The sequence below is a fragment of the Coprinopsis cinerea genome, assembly GCF_000182895.1.
Source record: "Coprinopsis cinerea okayama7#130 chromosome 12 map unlocalized cont3.12, whole genome shotgun sequence".
Lineage (NCBI taxonomy): Eukaryota > Fungi > Basidiomycota > Agaricomycetes > Agaricales > Psathyrellaceae > Coprinopsis > Coprinopsis cinerea.
The window spans coordinates 1414381-1433671 of record NW_003307533.1 but is presented as its reverse complement, the minus strand read 5'-3'; the positions used below and the strand labels follow the sequence as shown (position 1 = coordinate 1433671).

General features: G+C 51.5%; 8 protein-coding genes across 8 annotated transcripts; 5 read left to right on the top strand and 3 right to left on the bottom strand.

Moving 5' to 3' along the window:
* Positions 1-534: 534 nt before the first annotated feature.
* Positions 535-1942, top strand: CC1G_15442 (hypothetical protein; the record flags this gene model as incomplete). The annotated part of the gene is made up of 8 exons (XM_002910119.1): positions 535-576; positions 648-666; positions 738-957; positions 1013-1034; positions 1095-1173; positions 1230-1337; positions 1391-1596; positions 1649-1942. 8 exons carry the CDS (start codon positions 535-537, stop codon positions 1940-1942), a joined length of 990 nt encoding a protein of 329 aa, XP_002910165.1.
* A 960-nt stretch (positions 1943-2902) lies between these two features.
* Positions 2903-4017, bottom strand: CC1G_06513 (Gpr1 family protein; the record flags this gene model as incomplete). Its single annotated transcript, XM_001835058.1, has 5 exons — positions 2903-3038; positions 3101-3202; positions 3258-3411; positions 3633-3805; positions 3887-4017. The coding sequence occupies 5 exons, from the start codon at positions 4015-4017 to the stop codon at positions 2903-2905; spliced, it is 696 nt and encodes a 231-aa protein (XP_001835110.1).
* Positions 4018-5518: 1501 nt separating this feature from the next.
* Positions 5519-6864, bottom strand: CC1G_06512 (hypothetical protein; the record flags this gene model as incomplete). The annotated part of the gene is made up of 4 exons (XM_001835057.1): positions 5519-6027; positions 6109-6229; positions 6326-6644; positions 6701-6864. The coding sequence occupies 4 exons, from the start codon at positions 6862-6864 to the stop codon at positions 5519-5521; spliced, it is 1113 nt and encodes a 370-aa protein (XP_001835109.1).
* An 885-nt stretch (positions 6865-7749) lies between these two features.
* CC1G_06511 (hypothetical protein) lies at positions 7750-9019 on the bottom strand (the record flags this gene model as incomplete). The annotated part of the gene is made up of 4 exons (XM_001835056.2): positions 7750-8258; positions 8311-8431; positions 8486-8798; positions 8853-9019. 4 exons carry the CDS (start codon positions 9017-9019, stop codon positions 7750-7752), a joined length of 1110 nt encoding a protein of 369 aa, XP_001835108.2.
* Positions 9020-11537: 2518 nt separating this feature from the next.
* On the top strand, positions 11538-14059 carry CC1G_06510 (copper radical oxidase variant A; the record flags this gene model as incomplete). The annotated part of the gene is made up of 4 exons (XM_001835055.1): positions 11538-11654; positions 11705-11799; positions 11855-12423; positions 12480-14059. The coding sequence occupies 4 exons, from the start codon at positions 11538-11540 to the stop codon at positions 14057-14059; spliced, it is 2361 nt and encodes a 786-aa protein (XP_001835107.1).
* A 405-nt stretch (positions 14060-14464) lies between these two features.
* Positions 14465-16387, top strand: CC1G_06509 (lanthionine synthetase C-like protein; the record flags this gene model as incomplete). The annotated part of the gene is made up of 4 exons (XM_001835054.2): positions 14465-14582; positions 14928-15623; positions 15681-15849; positions 15904-16387. The coding sequence occupies 4 exons, from the start codon at positions 14465-14467 to the stop codon at positions 16385-16387; spliced, it is 1467 nt and encodes a 488-aa protein (XP_001835106.2).
* Positions 16388-16779: 392 nt separating this feature from the next.
* On the top strand, positions 16780-17118 carry CC1G_06508 (hypothetical protein; the record flags this gene model as incomplete). Its single annotated transcript, XM_001835053.1, has 1 exon — positions 16780-17118. The coding sequence occupies one exon, from the start codon at positions 16780-16782 to the stop codon at positions 17116-17118; it is 339 nt and encodes a 112-aa protein (XP_001835105.1).
* An 829-nt stretch (positions 17119-17947) lies between these two features.
* On the top strand, positions 17948-18220 carry CC1G_06507 (hypothetical protein; the record flags this gene model as incomplete). Its single annotated transcript, XM_001835052.2, has 1 exon — positions 17948-18220. One exon carries the CDS (start codon positions 17948-17950, stop codon positions 18218-18220), a length of 273 nt encoding a protein of 90 aa, XP_001835104.2.
* Positions 18221-19291: the final 1071 nt, after the last annotated feature.

The window sequence follows — 19291 nt, the reverse complement described above, 5'->3', positions numbered from 1 at the left end:
ACGTTCTGACCATTTCCGTCGCCCACCACGAGGTAAGTGGTGGGTGAGACTGCCTTGGATTCGCTTATTCCGAAGGTTCTCGAAACCCTGTGAAGGTGACGACAACATGCCCCCCTCAATTTCCCATGGCAAGCAGATATAGTGAAAGTAACACACACTTGCAAGCCGTTTGTCTCGAATCCCAATGGACCATTTGGGCAGTCTGATGCCCCATGGGCCATGGCCACGCTACCGTGCCGCGAGACCCAGCCAATTGGGTTTTATTTCAAATTGTTGCCACAGGCAGGTTCTCCGCCCATCTGACCCTTGTATGATGCACTGACCCTTTCTTTCTTACATACAGATACACCAAGGGTTCGAACCCTGGACAAACATGTTGCAGACGCAAGGCGAATATATGATGAGCCTTCACTCCGTTTGATGGTAGGTTCCTCCACCCGAATTCTCTATACGGTCACCGTCGCGCGTTTGATTCAAGCCCTCTCTCTCGATATCGACGCGTCTTGACCTGTGGCTTCGAGCTCAAGAGGGACGATGGAATTGGGATATCGAGATGAACTGTTGCTTTCGGTACTGGTAGGTCCATCATCGATCCACGTGTTTTCATTCCTGAATTAAATGTGTCTAAAACTGCCATTTGTTGGCAGATTGAATATTTCTTTCTCGGTGAGTCTGTTCCTGTTTTCAATGAATATCGCGACTTGATGGCTCGAAACGAATGCTAACCGTTGTATCAGGGTATTACTGGTACTTGGTTTTAACCTGTACCCTGGCATTGCTCCTGTCCCGAATGAGGCTTCCAGGGCTGTTGCAACTGGTCCTGGTGACCATGTTTCTGATCTCTGTGGCTGCTCTGTCCGTCGACACGATCGTCGTGTATAGAGAGATCGACTCACCATCCGGGTCGTACCCATTCCAGTTGCGAAGACCTCGCGTTATTCTCCGTGTCGGGAACTCGTAAGGACATACGGCCGATTCAGTACCTTCCCACCATTGCTGATATTCCGCACAGGGCTATATCTCAAGCCATTGTCGTAAGTCATCAAATCATGCATCTCTCGGCGGAATGCTCACTGAGCGAGTGCTCCCTTCAGAGTACGAGATGCCTGAAGTTGTGGCCTCGTAACAAATTTGCAATGGCCGCGACGGCCGTTCTTTTCTCTGCTAGCATCGGTGAGTACTACCCAAGACCATAGACGTTAGCAGAGCCTACGTCAATTCCGCTATAGCAACAGGGATATTCGGAGTCAGTGGAGACCCTTCGTCGATCCGCGGCCAAATGTTGGTCTACAATTGGACAAACATGGCATCGACGGGGATTCTCAGTGGAGTTATCAGTAAGTGTACAGTCGTTTACATGAAGCCAGATCCTTATTCACTTCCCACCCAGTCGCTCGGACTCTTTGGATGCGGAAACAAGTTACGAAAGTTTACGACCCAGTGCACTTGGACTGTTACCCCAAAATTAACATGCTGTGGGTCGTATTGCCCGTACCTTTCGTCGTTCACCCGAACTCACAGCCTGCTCGACGGTGTAGGATTGATTCGGGAATAGGCTTCCCAGTCCTAGCGCTTATTGACCGCCTTATCCCTTTCGTGAGGCGAAATTAACACCCACGGTTGGCCGAGGATTACTGATCGCTTTTAGAACCCGCTGCAAGCGGCGTTGGTCCAGATTGCTGTGTGTGTCCCTTCTCATTACTATGTGATCATGCTCATCGTCTTCGAAAATCAAGGGTATCACCGCCGGTCGAATCATCCTCCAGACCGCACTCGGAAGGAACCCAAGATGCGTGGAGAGCCTTATGAAGGAGCTCAGCGAGCAGCAACGTTCCTCGACCCCGGTCCTCGATACCATTTTCGGCAGCACTATGGGTCCTTCTCTACCCGCAGGCATCGATCGGACAGCTTCGATGCAGTCCCAGATTCCCCCGCCTCGTGATGATCTGTCCATTCGGATCGAAGTTAAAGGAAGCTCAGCGAGTCACTTGCAGCCATCACCAGTGCGTTAGTCGAGAATGTGAGTCTTGAAAGGTAGATGTCCTCGTTTGGAATGAGCGTCCCGAACTTATCGTGCCTTGACGTAGGGTTGCGGCATTTTAACTTTCCTCTCTGTGCGCAGTGATCTCTCCCCTTAATCACTTTACTCGGCGTCTCCGGATCCTCGTTTAGCTTGAATGACTGTATATCTACGATGTTGGAGTGTTCATTACCAGGACGCATTCCCATGCATTCTACCTACTGTATTTCCAGTCTCTCACCCTTGGCAGTTGAACGTTGCACTTTAGCCTGTATCTATAGTCACATCTCGGTATTTCACTTCAAACATGATTTGTGTTTCATTAAACCACGTTCCATGCAGGCATACTTGTAATAGCGCCAGAGCCTCGCGTGCCATCGATCGTAAATTAAACCACGTTTCGTTCGGGATATCCACCAGTATCCTTTCATTTTACTGTAACTTTAAGTACGCGAGAGCTTTCGTTCGGATAGGGGCACAATCCGCGCTCACGTGCGCCGAGTTTGAAAGCAACCTTCAACGCCAACCAGTGCACCACCATCCTCTCTCGGTGTCCTGCACAGTGCGGCACTCGGTGTGCGGCTGCTTGGCCTCGTCGAGTGACCCTCCGGAACTGTACCGCACTGTTCTCGTCCTTCTCCATGATGTTAATGGTGAGTATCATTACATTGCCTGCCTCAAGACAACCGCAGATCCCGAGGCCAGTCGGTGGTTTAAGCTAAGAGAAGACACATGCTTTCCGATGCCGAATGGGATTTATGAAGGGGGTATGACTATAGTACAGGGGTGGGACTTTGCGCGCTTCACTGACTCGGAATTATACAGTACAAACATACATCGTCAACAGTGAATGGATCGTGAATCTGGTATCAAAAGGCGGAATTAAATCCTCCTGGTGAAGACGCCAAGAGGAGGCCTCGCGATGGCCATGTCCTCGGCAGCGAGGAGCTCACTGATGCCAGCATAGTAGGCGATGAAGGCCGTGATGACACCGAGAACACCACCAGCTCTGACCCAGCTGTAAAAGTGAACGTCAGTAACCGTGCAGAAAGTGAATCGCCGTAAAGGGTAAGGACGTACCCAGTAGAGGTGGTGAAGTCACCAACGGCGAGAGCCAAGAAAGTAACCGTGAGGAAGGTAAACAGCGCGATGAAAGTAACGTTCTTGCGCAGAGCGACGATGCTGGAAGACCAAGGGCTAAGTTATGGAAGAAAACGAATAGGCTGCGTGAACTTACAGGAAGAAGAAAGTCACGATGCACCAAGTGGTCAACCAGATTCCCAGGGCAGCCTTGAGCTGTTCGGTATCGTCACCGTACGAGGCCAAAATACCAGATGAAGGGATCATGATAGTAGCATAGGACAACCAGAACGCGCCATACGAGGTGAACGCTGGAAAGAGGCGCGCGTCAGTGACTCGCCAAGATATGATCCCGAGGTAAGCGCTGGCAACCGCGCCGCCATTGGCAGGGGCCGCCAAGCCCGACCCGTCGATCCCATAAAGGGAAAAATGATGACGTCGTGACATCAGAGGGCTGGCTCAACCATCCGCCGAAGGAAGATGGAGGCGCTTATGGGATGAAAAAAGATTTGCAAAGGCGTCTGACACCCACCGGTAGCAGCGAACATGTTGCCCCGAGGGAACTCCCACATCCCAGCGAGCAGCTGAGCCAGACCACCACACCCGAGAGCCATACCCACGACGAGGTTAGGCGTGGTGATACCTCTGGCCTGCGCATTGTACAGGGAGAGGATCAGGGTTGTTGAAGCGAATGAGAAGAGACCCCTAGGATAAGAATAAGCGAGATTAGCCAATTTCGTCGGTGGAGAGAGATAAGAATAAAATTTTCAAAGGAGAAACACTCACAGAGCGCCAGGGTTCGCGATGCGTGAGGGATGAGCAGCGACCTCATAACCAGGAGCACTACGAACTGCATCGCGAGGATCAGTCGCCTGGACGTAGGCCTTTTCGATATCGCCAGCAACACCGTTAGACATTATGGCTGATAGCAAGTAGTGTGGGGTGGGGAGGGTCGGCAGGTGCTGGGTTCAAGGAAGAAGCGGAGGGAGGTAAGAAAGACCGACTGAGGTCAAATTCGGCTTGAGCAGGATTATTTATGTGACGGACGGCAAGCGGCAGAGATTGACGCTTCGGAGCGCATAATCAGCATATCCACACCCAAGCCCTGCCGTGTGCGGATAGTTCTTGGAACTTAACGATCATGGGACTTGGCTAGCAGCAATCGGAGCCATGTTCACAGCCCTATTCTGAGCACTCAATTGACGCCCAGCATTTCCTTCGCTGCTCCAGACTCTCCTGAGGGACACCCAAGGCCGTCTGTCATTCGATGATTGAAGGAGTCCGATGCCTTCGTCATCTACAGCTTCCAGTGGCGCCGTTGGCGCTACTGGCAAAGTGGGGGTGAGACACCACTAGGTGGCGTGCTTATGTTCTAGGGCCAATGATGACACTGGTTAACCCACGAAATGAATCTATATGTTCATTCGAACGTACTTGCTGAGACGTTATCAAGCGTAGGTAACCCCAGACAAGCATTCTGACAATTACACATTATCCGATGGTGTCTGGGGTTGACGTTGACAGCTTGGATGCGGCCTCATGCTGTGGGGTACGACTGATGAAAAGAAATCTGCAAAACATTTTGGCTGCAATGTTGGGCGGCCGTCAATCGGTGACCATGTGCGCGATGCACACAGCCTCTCAAACGCTCTTCCAATCTTATTCACGCAATCCTTTTCTTTGTTCTTGAGCTGGATGGGACTATGTTAATTATAACCTGAAAATCGAACGTCCACTGAACTCGTTTCATTATCTCCTTCAACTCGTGGCTCCCATTCTCAACTTCTGTATACGAGCGAAGTACTTCGACAATCTAACTATGTGACCGTTTGGGTTTCCACTCTGCGACAGTTGAAGATCCGCTGGGTAGATTTTGGCGCTGTGGAGTTTGCTGGAGCAAGGTGTCCAGAGCGCACATCCGCCTTACTACTTCCGAAGTTGATCTAAAAATAGAAATTCCACCGGCAACTCGTCATGATTCAATCCGCCTTGGCATCGGCGGGAGTCACTCACTCTCATCTCCAGTAAAGATCGGCGGTGAATTGAATTGATTCCTATTGATTCACGCTCCTAAAAGTGAAGGCGACTCCGCAAAGCAATCGACAATGCTATAGGAAGCGAAGAGAAAGAAACGTTCATTGGATTCTGTGATAAATTGTGGTCATCGGAATGGTCTGGGTGCAAAGGAAGGGGCGAGAACTTGAAGAACGGTTTCCGTTCACAGTCCGAGGAGTGCTTGGAATTTCTAACAAGTTCTCTCTCCGGAAATGCACAAGAAGATGTCATCTTTGTCACACAGAGAGGGTATATTCCGGTGAGGAAGATTACCGATGCCTTCATCACCAGGAGTACAATCCAACAAGTCAAACTAGGATGTGTAGTAGCCCCAACCACTAGAGAAATTCGTCACGAGAGAAGCTATTTGGCCCACACGAACGACGTTCTAGTGCCAACTTCGTCGTTCTTCGCGACAATCTTCAAGTCACGGCCTCCTTTGGTCCTCTGGAAAACCACAACCCCTCCGCTTCCTTCACTGGCGCCTGCAATCAAGTACTCGTCACCACCGTTTTCCGCGGGCCCAAACTCCATCCCGCGAATCTGGTGAAGGCCCGTAAACACCTGCTTCACCAGCCTCAACCCTTCTCGACGGGTTCCACAGCCGACGTGCTCGAAGATGGCAATAGAATCTCCTCGCGGGTCCTTAATTGTACCCTTGTTCCTGTTCGAAACGTAGATATAAGGAACGGGGAACCTCCTGCTAGGTGGCGGGATAAGGATCTCAGCAGCAGCCCACAGGGGGTTCTCCGGTCCATCCGAGGGTACGATGGACGCATTGGCGATGATCGACGCGTCATTCGTACCCAAAGCAGGAATCTTCTGAACCGTGAGAGTTGAAGAGAGTTCGTGGAGTACGAAGAGCCGATCCTCTAAAGAGGAGGTGAAGGTTAATTAGCCTTACATGCTCCAGGAAAGGATTAGAGCAGAAGTAGGCATATAGATAAACTTACTGTAGATCGAGATGTGCCGAGGGCCGCTGCCTTTGGGCTGAGGAATAGAGCCGGCAATCTTGACTATATCAGTGCTGCCAACGACATCATTTGGGACCAATCTCCAGATTGTATCTGCTCCCTGGAGAGATGAAAACAAAAATAGGTGGGTTATTAACAGAGCGAAGTGACAAAAAGATTCGAGCGCTTATGAAATGAGATTGGCGGCGGTACTTACCAGATCAGGTACGAAAATCTCGCCGTTGTACTCGTAAGCTTGGTGTGGGTTCGACTCCCTTATATCGGCGGCCTTGGGGAAGGTGACTGTCTGCGTGGACTCTGCGACGAACCGGGTACCGGCCGACGTGGTGTTGAAAACCCTCCCGTTCCCGCTGCTGTAGTTGAGGACGATGACCTGCCCGCTGGACGTCAACGCTGCAACATGCGCTGGGTTATTGCCACCAGAGCTGATGGTGTCCAAAGGAGCGGAGAGAGATCCATCCCCTTGAAGAGCAAAAGACTGGACGAATCCACCATTCCAGATCTCGTTGACAGCGCTAAGATAGGTTACAGTCAGTCGGAGATGCGTCGAGAAACCAACGGCGAGACTCACTAGAGCAAACTGCTGTTCTGGGGATGCACAGCCAACCACGAAGGGTTGATCCCAGTCCGTGACCTGCTCGCCAACTCCAACGTGGAGGTTTTGGCAGTGGCGGTGAAGAGATACGTGGCGACAAAGGCCTCGTATCCACCAGCGAGGATCTTGAAGGACACCATGATGACGAGGAACCCCGTACACGCAGGAAGGAAGGCTCGGACAAGTGGGGGTGGTCGTTGTCGTCTTCTTTCGAGCTTACTCGCTCCTTACAGGCTTTATGGTTTTATCACAACACTGTAAGGGAAAAATAAGCCAGATAAGACCGATGCAAGAAGTCCAGTCAGTGTGGCGGATGGTTGTTCCAAGCCGGCATCGTCGTTCCCAGTGAGCTTCGGATAGTCCATGGCACCACAATTTCGGAGTATTGTCGACAGAGAAAGTCAAGAGCAGAACGAAGACAGCCAGGCGTCCAAACAGTGAGCTCCCGACGACGGTACCATGGCGGTCGCTGGTCAACTTCGAATTCTCAAAGTTTCCGGACCGAGCCGCACTGGATTTCATGATGCCAAGCGACGGATGTAAATGCGCAATGGACTGATAGAGTTGCGTTAGTCTATAGGACTTTGAACGCTTTAATGAATAGGTTGCAATGGATTGCGAGGACGGTGAATGACGTTCAGGCCTTTTGCTTCCACTCTGTTTAGTGGTCATGAGACCACAGCTTCGCGCCAACATATCGGAATAATTCGTTTGGGAGCCTGTTTCGAAGCTTATTCTTCGCTTCCTGCACTTCGATGTGTTCGCGGTCGGAGAAGGAAGATGCTTACTTTGTGCTTACTATTCACGATGCCCGATAGTAGACGAAAGAAGGGCCGAATATAATGCGGAGCCGTTGCAAGAACTGGGCGGAAGTGTTTGGTAGGAGACTTCATTTCATTAGGGAGCGCGAGTACAACCGAACCGTTGTCTCTCTCGTTATGTCATTGGGAGTATCAATTGACAAGGAGTCATGTTATCAGGCGGCTAACCACCCACGATGGTACAGAAATCGGACCAAACGTCGTTCACTTCATCCAAACAAACGAGGTCCTCGTGCGAACCTCGCTATTCCTCGCAACAATCTCCAGATCCCGACCGCCATCGATCCTCCTCAGAACCACAACCCCTGCACCTCCCTCGCTCGCACCAGCAATCAAGAATTCGTCGCCACCCGTTTCGACCGGTCCGAACTCCATCCCCCGAATCTGATCAAGGCCAGTAAACACCTGCTTGACCAAACGCAGCCCTTCATTCGCAGTTCCCAACCCGACATGCTCGAAAATGGCGATCGAGTCTCCTCGCGGATCCTTAATGAAGCCTTTGTTCCTGTTGGAAATGTAGATGTACGGGACCGGGAATCGTTCAGTGGTAGGGGGAATCAGGATCTCTGCTGCAGCCCATCTGGGGTTTTGTGGCCCGTCGGAGGGGAAGGTCGTCAAGGTACTAATGATATCCGAAGTGTTGGTTCCTAAAGCAGGGATTCTCTGCAGCGTGAGGGTCGAGGAAAGTTCGTGAAGCACGAACAGCCGGTCGTCTAGAGAACTTTGAATTAATGAATTTTGAAAATCTAATGGTCGGTCACGTACTGTGGATGGAGATGTGGCGGGGCCCGCTTCCTTTAGGTTGAGGAATTGACCCAGCGAGTCTGACCAAATCCCTGCTACCAGGCGTGTCATTTGGTACCAGTCGCCAGATAGTATCGGCTCCCTGTGAAAAGTCAATCGTCAGCACATGCTTTGACGAGGAATCAGCTGGGTATACCAGATCAGGTATGAAAATCTCGTTTCCGTATTCGTATGCTTGATGAGGGTTCGAGTTTAAAACGCCTGGGGGTTTGGGGAACGTGATGGTTTGAGCGGAATCTGCCAGGAATCGAGCGCCTGCTGTATTGAAGACCTTTGCGTTTCCGCCGCTGTAGTTGACAACGACGATCTGTTCTTTCGACGCCAGAGGCTCAAGGTGGACTGGGCTGTTACCGCCGGAGGCGATTGTATCCAGAGCAGGTGAGAGGACCCCGTCTGGCTGGACGGTGAATGACTGAACGAAACCGCTGTTCCAAATATCGTTCACCGAGCTGGAAGGGAAGAATTGTCAGCTGGGGGTGGATTTGTGGCTACATGAGACTCACTAGAGCAGGCTACTGTTCTGGGGATGAAAGGCGATCCATGAGGGTCCATTTCCGGTGCGCGACCGACTCGCCAATTGCAGAGTGGAGGTCTGACCAGTGGTATTAAAAATATACGCAGCGATGAAGGCTTCGTAATAGCCACCAGCGAGGATTCTGAATGACACCATGCCAGGCAAGACAACGGAGATGGGTACAGTGGCTCAACCCCAAATTTACCCCACCATTTTATCGTCGATATTGCGTTTCATGGAGAATCTGTGTTGAGTACCGTTGAGATGGATACGAGACAACAGTCAACTATCCGAGAGGTCATGCGATTGGGCTTCGCGCCGGCATATCGGATAAATCGTGTCGATACCAACGGACGCGGGGAGTCTGTTGTGTCCCGCAGGCTCCCATAGGCGACCTGGAAAAATAAATATCCTCTCATCTCGGTATTTTCTGTCCTTTGTTCAATGCCTTTATTTAGTCAGGCTCAGTCCTTTTAGGTCGTATAAGACGGAAAGAGGCTTACCTTTGCAGGATAATAGTTCCAAAACCCACGACATATCTGGACCACTACGGTGGTTGAACAGAAATTCCCAGAGTTCATGAATGTCCATTAAGGTCGTTGCCAGAGAATACAGCTTGGTTATGGTTGTCAGAAAGGGGAGGATTTGCCAAGGCTCGAGTCCGAGCCCAATCCCGAAGGTGCCAAACAGCCCCAAGGCGATGGCAAACAAATTATGATTGGCCCCTTAAGCACTTCCACAAAATCCTGGGCCGCTTACCCTCGTACCTCCACGACACCGCCTATTCCTCACAGATTCTCGCCTCAACCGAGATATATGCGCCACAACACAGCGTAAATTTCTTTAAACTCAAGCAAAACTACTTGATTCTCGGTGGTGGTGGACTGTGTCGCGGTGGCTCCAGTCGGCCAAAGCATCTTGAATCTGTCAATAGGGCTACTGTGCAGTGAATCGACGGCCTCTCCCCCGTCTTGAATACTCTGGAGATGTCTGAACTTTTTGCTGGCATATAGTGCGATTGGTTCTATCGGCTCTGGGTCCTTGACGCCGACTTAGCTCGCACAGGAGGAAGTGACTCGGAATTCATTCAAGTACTGCTACGCGCTCTGGGTCTGGCGCGCCATCGCACAATTGTGCGTCTCTTCTATGATATCGGCATTCGATAGCCCTGTCTCTCGTGGAATTTCAGAGCACCGCTCTCTATTGGACTTGGACTCGGAGGTAGTCCTCCTTATCTCAGGAATGTCACATGGGACTAGACTCCGTCTCTTTTCCATTCTCTTGGACCTCCTCGGTTTAGGCAACATATTGGACTATGCGACGTCGTCTTACCTGCTCCTCCTACATAACGCCCACGAGAGGAGCCAATTATGTTACTCGATGCTCCTCGCCCGGACGGCAACCCACCACCGCATTCCACCTTTTCTGGAGTTGAAGCTTCCAGTAATCCCGATGTGTTCATCCATGACGATTGGTCTCTGCAAGCTTGTAGATACTCTGAGTCATGCAAGACTCATCGGATTTTACTGTTCATTCGAACACTCCGAAGGCCTTCGGACACTTTACGGATTTCGTGTTTTGGTGCTTTCCACTGCGGGCGTCCCCCGGATCGTCTGCGGGGAGTCCCTTCTCAATGCAGCCCTGGCCGCGAAGCACACACTTTTAGTTGGCGGTGAGAGTGGTTGTTTGTTGAAATCAATTTCTCGGTGATAAAGAGCGAAGGAAGTTGACGGTCGCCATTAGCCAACTTCTCATTTGTTGTACAGGATATGAATTGGGAAGCAGGGGACAAGCCATATTTTTCGGGACTCCAGGTAAAAAGCCGCCTTACCCGCTAAAACGGCAACAAATCTAAATTTCGTCAAAGGTTGTGTCCAACAATGCTGAGACTCGCTCTTGTTGTTGAGAGTAAGCCCTTCACGTTGTCTCAGTATCAACGACGGTGACCGTGGCAGCTCATGCAAAGCTCATGAGTTTCGTGGACCTCGAATGCCGTGACATAAGCTTTTAGGCCTCTGGGCTGGAAACGAAGTATGATCTACATCCTTTGATGTGACATGAGCCTCTGCGGCGAGCTCGTTGACTCTATTACGGCGGCCTCTGTTCGCAGACGAAGTCGAGGTGGCCTCGACTAACGAGAAGACCCAGTCTCGACAGAGCGTCGCTTTGGTTAGCCTATGAGAAGACGAGGTTTACTAGTAGGATTCTATTTTAAACCTGAGGCGCTAACCAGAAGGGATATCCGACAAGCGCCATTGTGGACCCCGTTGCCGGCTCGGCAGACGAGTATTTCCGGATATGGCCAGCCCACCGTCTGCCAAGCTTCGAGAGTCCCGTTGCGTCCTTCCGCTTGAATTCGAGAGATATCAGTGAATCCTCTTTCTAGTGAGCCTCCTCTTTCCCTTGTCGAGAATGTGGCAGCAAGCTCAACAGAACAATGCAGTGTTCCAGATTGAAAGGCTGACACAGCCCGTTGGTCTAAAAATAGCACGTGGGTGACCGGGGTCCGCAGGTGGATGCGGCATGACAAGGCAAGGAGCCAAATCCATCAGAGGGCAACACGAAACAACTTGTTCCTCACTCTCCTTTATCATCCAACTCATTCCCTTCCCTTGAGACTTGCGCCCTCGTTGCTGGTCATTCGTCTAGGAATCGGCAGGCCAAGTCCTCAACGATGTTGTCGCCGTCCTTATCGCTGCTTGCCCTAGGGCTTGCGTCCGTTGCGCCCGCTCTCGCTGCAAAACCAGGTGGTTTCGAGGATGGTGGAGATACGCTGGTCAGCGCAATGATGGTGCGTTTGGCGAGAATTTTGGCTCGGAAAACGTCTTAACAGTCTCGCAGATGTTCGTCGGTAATGAAGAGAAGGTCTACATCCTCGACAAAGCCGAAGGAAACGCTGCGCAGGTCAACAATCATCCCGCATGGGCATCCGTTTGGTGGGTCTCACAAGCGAGTCTGTCTAACAACCCCTGATTGGCATTCGATCCTCAGGGATATCAACACTCGACTTGCGGAAGTGATGGATGTGCCCTCAAATGTTTTCTGTTCATCTGGGATGCACTTACCCAATGGCTCTTTCGCAACGTTTGGCGGAAACGGTGCGGTCGGACGAGGGGGTCAGATTGGGTCCGTCAAAAACCCAGGAGGTTTTACCGCCTCATGGGACGCTGAATACCAGAACTCGGATGGATCTCGCGCGATTCGTATCCTCGACCCCTGTACCTCCGCAGACGACTTCAACTCGCGCCAATGCAGATGGTTCGACGACGCCACGGTTCTGGCAATGAAGGTGCCACGATGGTACTCAACCGCCGAACCACTCGCCGACGGCACTATTGTCATGATTGGCGGCTTCACTACAGGTGGATACATCAACAGAAACTATCCCAACACCGAGCCCAACGGCGGTGGTTCCCAAAACTCTTACGAATTCTTCCCCGCGCGCGATGGCGATCCACCCAACCTGCCTTTCCTGACCCATACCTCCGGATTGAACACCTACGTTCATGCTTTCATGATGCCCTCCGGATTGATGTTCTTGCAGGCCAACGTTTCAACTAGTATGCAATCATCCTCACTCACTTTTATGCCTGGCTAACTGTATCCCCTTGATTAGCTTTGTGGAACTATAACGACAATACGGAAACTCGTCTGCCTGACATGCCCAACGGAGTCGTCCGAGTATACCCAGCATCCGGTGCCGTCGCCATGCTCCCTCTTACCCCGGCCAACAACTATAACCCGACCATCATCTTCTGCGGTGGTACCGACATGAAGGATGAGGAATGGGGTGATTTCGCATACCCGTACATCAACACCTGGGATTACCCTGCCTCCAAGGATTGTCAGAGAATCACTCCCGAACCTGAGGATGGTTCCGCACCGGTGTATGAACAAGACGACGACATGTTGGAGGGACGCACCATGGGACAGTTCATCATTTTGCCTGATGGCAAGCTTTTGGTGCTAAACGGCGCCCTTAACGGCACTGCTGGTTATGCTCAAAGCACGCTACTCGTCGAGTCTTACGCTGACATGCCATGGGGCGAGTCGCTTGCCGCTGGACCTGTCCTTACCCCCGCCATCTATGACCCCAATGCACCAAGGGGTCAGCGATGGACTCGAGCAGGACTCGAAGAGGCCAAATATCCTCGCATGTACCACTCTTCCGCCATGCTCTTGCCCGACGGATCAGTTTTGGTCGCAGGCTCCAACCCTAACGTCGATGTCAATCTCACTACCATCTTCCCTACCACCTACGCTGCTGAAATCTTCTACCCGCCTTACTTCTCTGCTCCAGTTCGTCCTGTTCCCAGCGGTATTCCCAAGACCCTCTCCTATGGCGGCGAACCTTTCGACATCACCATTCCTGCCACCTCGTATTCCGGATCTGCCAACGACGCCGCTGATGCTACTGTCGTCTCCGTCCTTCGTGGAGGTTTCACTACCCACGCGATGAACATGGGTCAACGCTACCTGCAACTCGAAAACACGTACACTGTCCAGAGCGATGGCTCCATTGTCCTTCATGTTGCTCAAATGCCACCCAACCCCAACATCTTCCAGCCAGGACCAGCCTTCGTCTACGTCACGATCAAAGGCATTCCTAGTAACGGAACGTATGTCATTGTGGGTAGTGGACAGATGGGTCCTCAGCCTACGCAAGCGGCCAGCACCCTTCCTCCCAGCGTCCGCCTTGACACTGCCAAGGGTGCTGCTGATGGCAGCCAGAGCGGAAAGAACACCGAGTCTACTGATGGCAAGGTCGAGGAGAGCGGTGGCCTTGGGACTGGTGCAATCATCGGTCTCGCCGCTGGCGGTGTTGCAGCCATTGCGATCCTTGGTGCCCTCCTTGGTGTCTTCCTTGCTCGCCGCCGACGTGCTGCTGGCCGCGATGCTGCTACCAACTATCCCATGGCGGGTGCTGGTATGGCTTCCGTTGGTGGTGCTGGTGCGTTTGCTGCTGGCGCTCGGGGCGTCCGTGACTCGGATTCGAGTGCGTTTGTGCCTTTGGCCCATGGAAACCACAGCCATACTTGGAACCAGAGCACGGCGAGCTTGGTATCGCCGTACAAGGACCATGATATGCCTTCACGAGCCAGTGGGACGGGTATTAGCATGGAGTATGACCCCTACGGTAACCCATCTCACTCGGGTGTGCAGCATCCATATTCTGGACAGCCTCATAGGTATTGAGAAGTTTAGATGAGGTGTAGGAGGGGGTTTTTCTCTTCTGTTTCTGTGATGCAACACTATTTCTTTCCACCACACCCCTTCGAGCCTCCCTTTTTTTGATGACGATCACGCTATCATGGACCCTTTTTCTCTCTCTTTTGACTACCATCTTTCATTATAATATTTGTCTGCCTTTTTATTCCATTAGTTTGCCGATACACCCACAGCACACGTTTCTGTCTATCCCGCCGTCCACTGTATCACCCAACATGTAGCAACTGTCAACCCGCATCTGCTCGTCTACATGGACCGCAAGACTGGAACGCACGATTGGGCAGCTGACTTTTTTTTTATCACGGAAAGACTGCATCTTTTTTTAGCATGTAGCGGACTACATAATACCGTCTTCGCATTCTCTGTGACATGATGACACTCAAAATTGCATGGAAGACGAATAACTTTGAAGACTTGCAAGAACCCGTCAGGATCGTCGCGAACAGTGACGTCATCAAGTCAATGGCAATTCGAGTCGAATATAAGAAACGTAAGGCTTCTATGTTCTAGAGCTCGGTTTCTTCTTGACACCCACGTCTTTGCTTGTGAACCGAAACTAATGTCGTCCCGTCGCTTTATCCCGCTACCCTCAAGCCACCCTCATGACACTGAGGGATGGCAGAAGGTCTACTCTGATATTCGGAAAGCGCTGGTCAGGTCTGTGAAACAGGTCGAGCGCGAGACCCGCGCTTCAGCGATTAGCGGTAGAGATAGTGTTTATGTTGGGAATAGCGGTATGTATCCATATTCTCGAATAAGTTCTGTTCGACGGTTGCTGACTATGACTGAACGATTCCCTGGCGCGTCTGGGCGCTTATTCTCGCTCTTTGTGCAGGTGTGGCGTTTATGCAGTACCACCTAGCGTCTCTGGATCTTGGATTCTCAAATTCAAAGCTATCACCCACTACACAGGAAATCTTGGGTCCCGATTCACTCCGGGTGAAAGCAGACCAAAACCTCTTCGCCGTCGTTCGTCAGAACCGGATTCCGGCAGCTGTGAAGGACGGGTCTAGGTGTTCGTTCCTCGAGACGCCCGTCGGTGTGGCCACTCTGATCCTGCGGAGGTGTTTGGAGAGTTTATCGAGGCCGCGGTACTCTGAGAACGAGAATATCCTGGCCAACCTGAGGAAGTGGTGGAAACCTTCTTTGGAGCTTCTTCTGGGCACTTTGCAGTGTATTCCGAGTGAGGATAGGGATGAGGAGTTGATGGATGAGGATGGGTGTGAGGTTTTGTATGGGAGGGCTGGGTTTCTTTATGCGTTGTTGCTGCTTAGGAAGGAGGTGGAGAAGGTGAAGGGGTTGAAGGCGTATCGGGAGGAGATGGAGGAGGGGCATAAGGAGGGTCTTGAGGTGGTTGTTTCGGATAAGATGTTGGGAGTTGCTGTAGAGTCTCTCATCGCGAGGGGACGGTATGGGGCCAAGGCGTATGAAGGGGAACTTGGGGGTGCCGCGGCTCAGGAAGGACATGGATTGCCGCCGTTGATGTGGAAGTGGCACGGGAGACGGTACCTGGGAGGAGCGCATGGCGTAGGTAAGGATGTGGAGGAGACACCCTTGTTTGAATGATTTCTCATATTTCGATTTTCAGCTGGTATACTGCAAATGCTACTTGAATGTCCAAGAAGCGTGATCGAACCGCACGTCCCTGATGTGGTTTCGACAATCGGGTGGCTGGTGGGATTGCAAGATACAGACGGGAACTTCCCATCGAAGGCTCCCAGTTTGTCACGCCCGAATCCAGATAACGAGCTCATTCAGTATGTTCGCTCGCGGACTTTCGAGAAAGGATGGTCACTGATCTCTTGACCTAGGTGGTGTCATGGAGCCCCGGCTGTAGTCACCCTCATCTCAACCACCCTCCACCTCGACTCCCAGCTCTTCACCCTATCGTCAGATCTTCGTTCACGATTCCTCTCCTCCCTGAAACGGGGAGCCGACTTGATATACGAGCGTGGACTACTTCGTAAAGGCCTTGGGCTATGCCACGGCGTCGCTGGCTCCGTATACACTCTTCTCGCAGCCTCGACGATCCTGGATCTCCCAGAACACAACAGCTCACCTTCGGGGTCCTCATCGCCGTACTTCAAGAAAGCTATTCACCTCGCGCATTTGGCCACTTTGGCGGATCAGCTTGTGGAGGAGGGTGCGATGAGGGTGCCTGATCGCCCGTGGAGCCTGTATGAGGGGTTGGCGGGGATGTGTTGTGCGTGGGGAGAGATTTTCCATAGGTTGAATGGCGATGCTGGAAGTCGGAGGGTGTCGAGTGGGATGCCTGGGTACGATGATCTGCGTTGAGTAGTGATTGGTAACTTGCTGTTACCAGTGCGTAATAATGGGTTACAGACGATCGGACAATCAAAGACATGAGTGGGACTAAGAGTCCACCCCGTGTCCGTTGGTTCCCGTCCTTGTGCAGGCAACAATGGCGGCCACGAGCTCCGCTGGGACACATTTATGCGCCTCGCTGATGGACAATGGGCGACTGGCATTATCTGGACATAGCTTCACAACGATCTTTCTTCGACGACGCTTTGACCTATCTGGCATTATCTCATGCATCCTTTCGCACCTTTGACGCCATAGCTATAAATACGCTACTCGTCTAACGTCTAAAGGTACTTCTCCCCATCCAAATCAACCAGTCAAATCCCCATGCCCAAGTCAACGCGCGAATAATTCGTTTCGCGATGTCCAATAACAACAACGTCTCGTCTACCACTAACAACGACAATAATAACAATGACGCAGTCCAGCAGGCGAACGATTCCACCATTCAACCCTACGTGACTCCCCCAACTACCCAGAGACAACAGGGCCGGTTCACTGGTCGACTTTCTCGACAAGCTGACGCAGAGGAGCCTGCTAGCCCTGGACCTTCTTCCGAGGAACTGGCAGCCCTGTTCCGAGACATTCAAAATATGACCAGGAACATGGAAAATGAGATCACTCAGTTTCAAGAGATTGACGCTCTTACGCTCCTCATGTTGTCGTTCCTGAGATCGATGGCAAGGCCACGTCGGACCTGAGGGAGTAGTAACTGGAACTTGATTCAAGAATAAATCTGAGTTTGGCCTGTGTTGATGTGCCGCCGTGGCCCTGCCGGTTCTATGGTCGGCTCTGTATTAGTTTCTTTTGTTGTATGAGTTCTTTTATCTCTGAATAGAATGCACCCTCTACAGACGTCCCATCTGAACCTTGAGAATAAATGTGTCAGTCGGAACGACGGTTCGTTGCCGGCATTTGGCGGGTCGCAAGTACAATTGCCCTAAAAAAGGAAGGCGAGTATCCTGGGTTAGCCAAGAGTCCCGACTCCCGAAGTAACCTTGAAAGACCGGTTGTAAAAGGCAGATCCATCGTGTCAAGCATCCTACTACCCGCATACATAGAGGTATGCATACCTCAATTCCTTTTCATCCCCCTTTTTCTGATGGTGCTTTCATGCAAGTCTTTATTCACTCTTCTCACCAACACCCGGCGCCAATCATAGCGGTTGGGAGTCGTACCGGGGGAGATATCCACGCAATGGTACCAAATCCCTTCTGTAAGCGGGGGTCGCGGAGCATCACGATGTCGCCCACTATATTAACCAGCGCGCGCCTTGGTGGTCCAGGCATGGGCCAGTGTTTGGGGATACCGTAGCGGCGTCAAAGCGTCCCCCCATTCAGGGGAAGTCATCTTGGCCGCTTTGACCTACACAGGTCCTGGCGTTTGGTCTTTTTCTAGTCTTGCCCTGCAGCCTCGGTAGTATAAATACGCTGCTCATTGCCTTTGCAGGGACTCCCCAACCGCAAATAACAGCCAGTCAACTCATATCGCCCATAACCAGCACAATCCGAAAGAAGGTACTCGCCCACAATGATGCCTGCTAACAACGAGAATAACACCGCCTCTAGCAATACCACCGCCTATAATGCAAAAGACAACGGGAAACAGACCTCTAACGGGCTTTCTGGACCTATCTACGCTGACGAGCCCATCCCAGGGCTTTCGTGCGACGAGCAGACGGGCCTCATTCTAGAGATCGATCGCTTGAGCAGAGAGGCTTACGGAGATGGTCTCGATCTCGAAATCGTCGAAGAGAATGGTCTTCTCCGCCTTGCTTCTGTTCGAAACGACGGCTTAAATTGAGAGCTTGGTAGGAGTAAGTTCAACGCGGTCTTGTTTACGACTCTGTTCCAGGTATCCGGATCGTAGATTTTATGAGATTAGAGGGCCTCCGACTCGAGAAGCGGGGTAAGTGGCGACCGACAAACTCGTAGGTTCACGTACTTCGTAGCACGCTGAGGCAACTATGCGCTATAGTACTTCATCCTTTTACAAATGATTCGGAAGAGTCCTCTCAAGTCTCCGGAGTAGTTACCGGCATCTACTGCATAGTCAGTTTGCATGTAGCCCGTTATATGGCGCTGTCAACGAACTAATGGCAATAGTATGCTTGCTTCTAGACTGAAATCTGCATTGAGTTTTGTGTCCAAGTTGGCGCGGGAAATCACCCCATCAACCCCGTGGGATCCTAGCCCGATCTTGGGCGCTTAATCTACCTTTTTTCCGCTTCCGAAGCTACATTTCCAATGGACTTTCGACATACATGATTGTAACCTGCGCCGAAGATGAAATGAGAAATGTAAATGAACTCTGGTCATTCGAAATTGACTACTGGTGCAGAGGAATTGAGACGATAAGGTGTGTAAGACGAGCTCTAAGATGAACCAGAGGTGCCTGAACGTGGTCGTTCCATTCAGTTGGGACCTTGGCAATCCCTGATGTGCAGAGATCCAGGTCGTCATGATCACAGTATCGGGAGATAGGTGAGAGCGTGGACAGGTTGCATGCCTGTCCCAGGACGAATATCACAAGTTATCTTATCAGATAGCCCGAACGGCCGAGTGCCCAATCAGCAGCGCCAAGACCGCAGAAAACATTCTGGGCCTTGGTGTCCGTGGAGACTTGTCGGACGGTTGTCTGTGTTGCCTCACAGACGGCGGTGTTTAGACCCTGTTCTGTGGTGCAGACATCGATTCAAAGCTCAGAAAATATAGCCTGATGTCTCTGAGCAATCATCGCCATTGGCCACGAAATGAACAAGCTTTTGAGTCCACCAACAGCATAAACCGAGCACTTCCTGTGAAGATAAACCGTGTATGAGTTTTCTGCTGTGAAATTGTCAATCGAGTCACCCAGTGCGTTGGTACAGTTGGT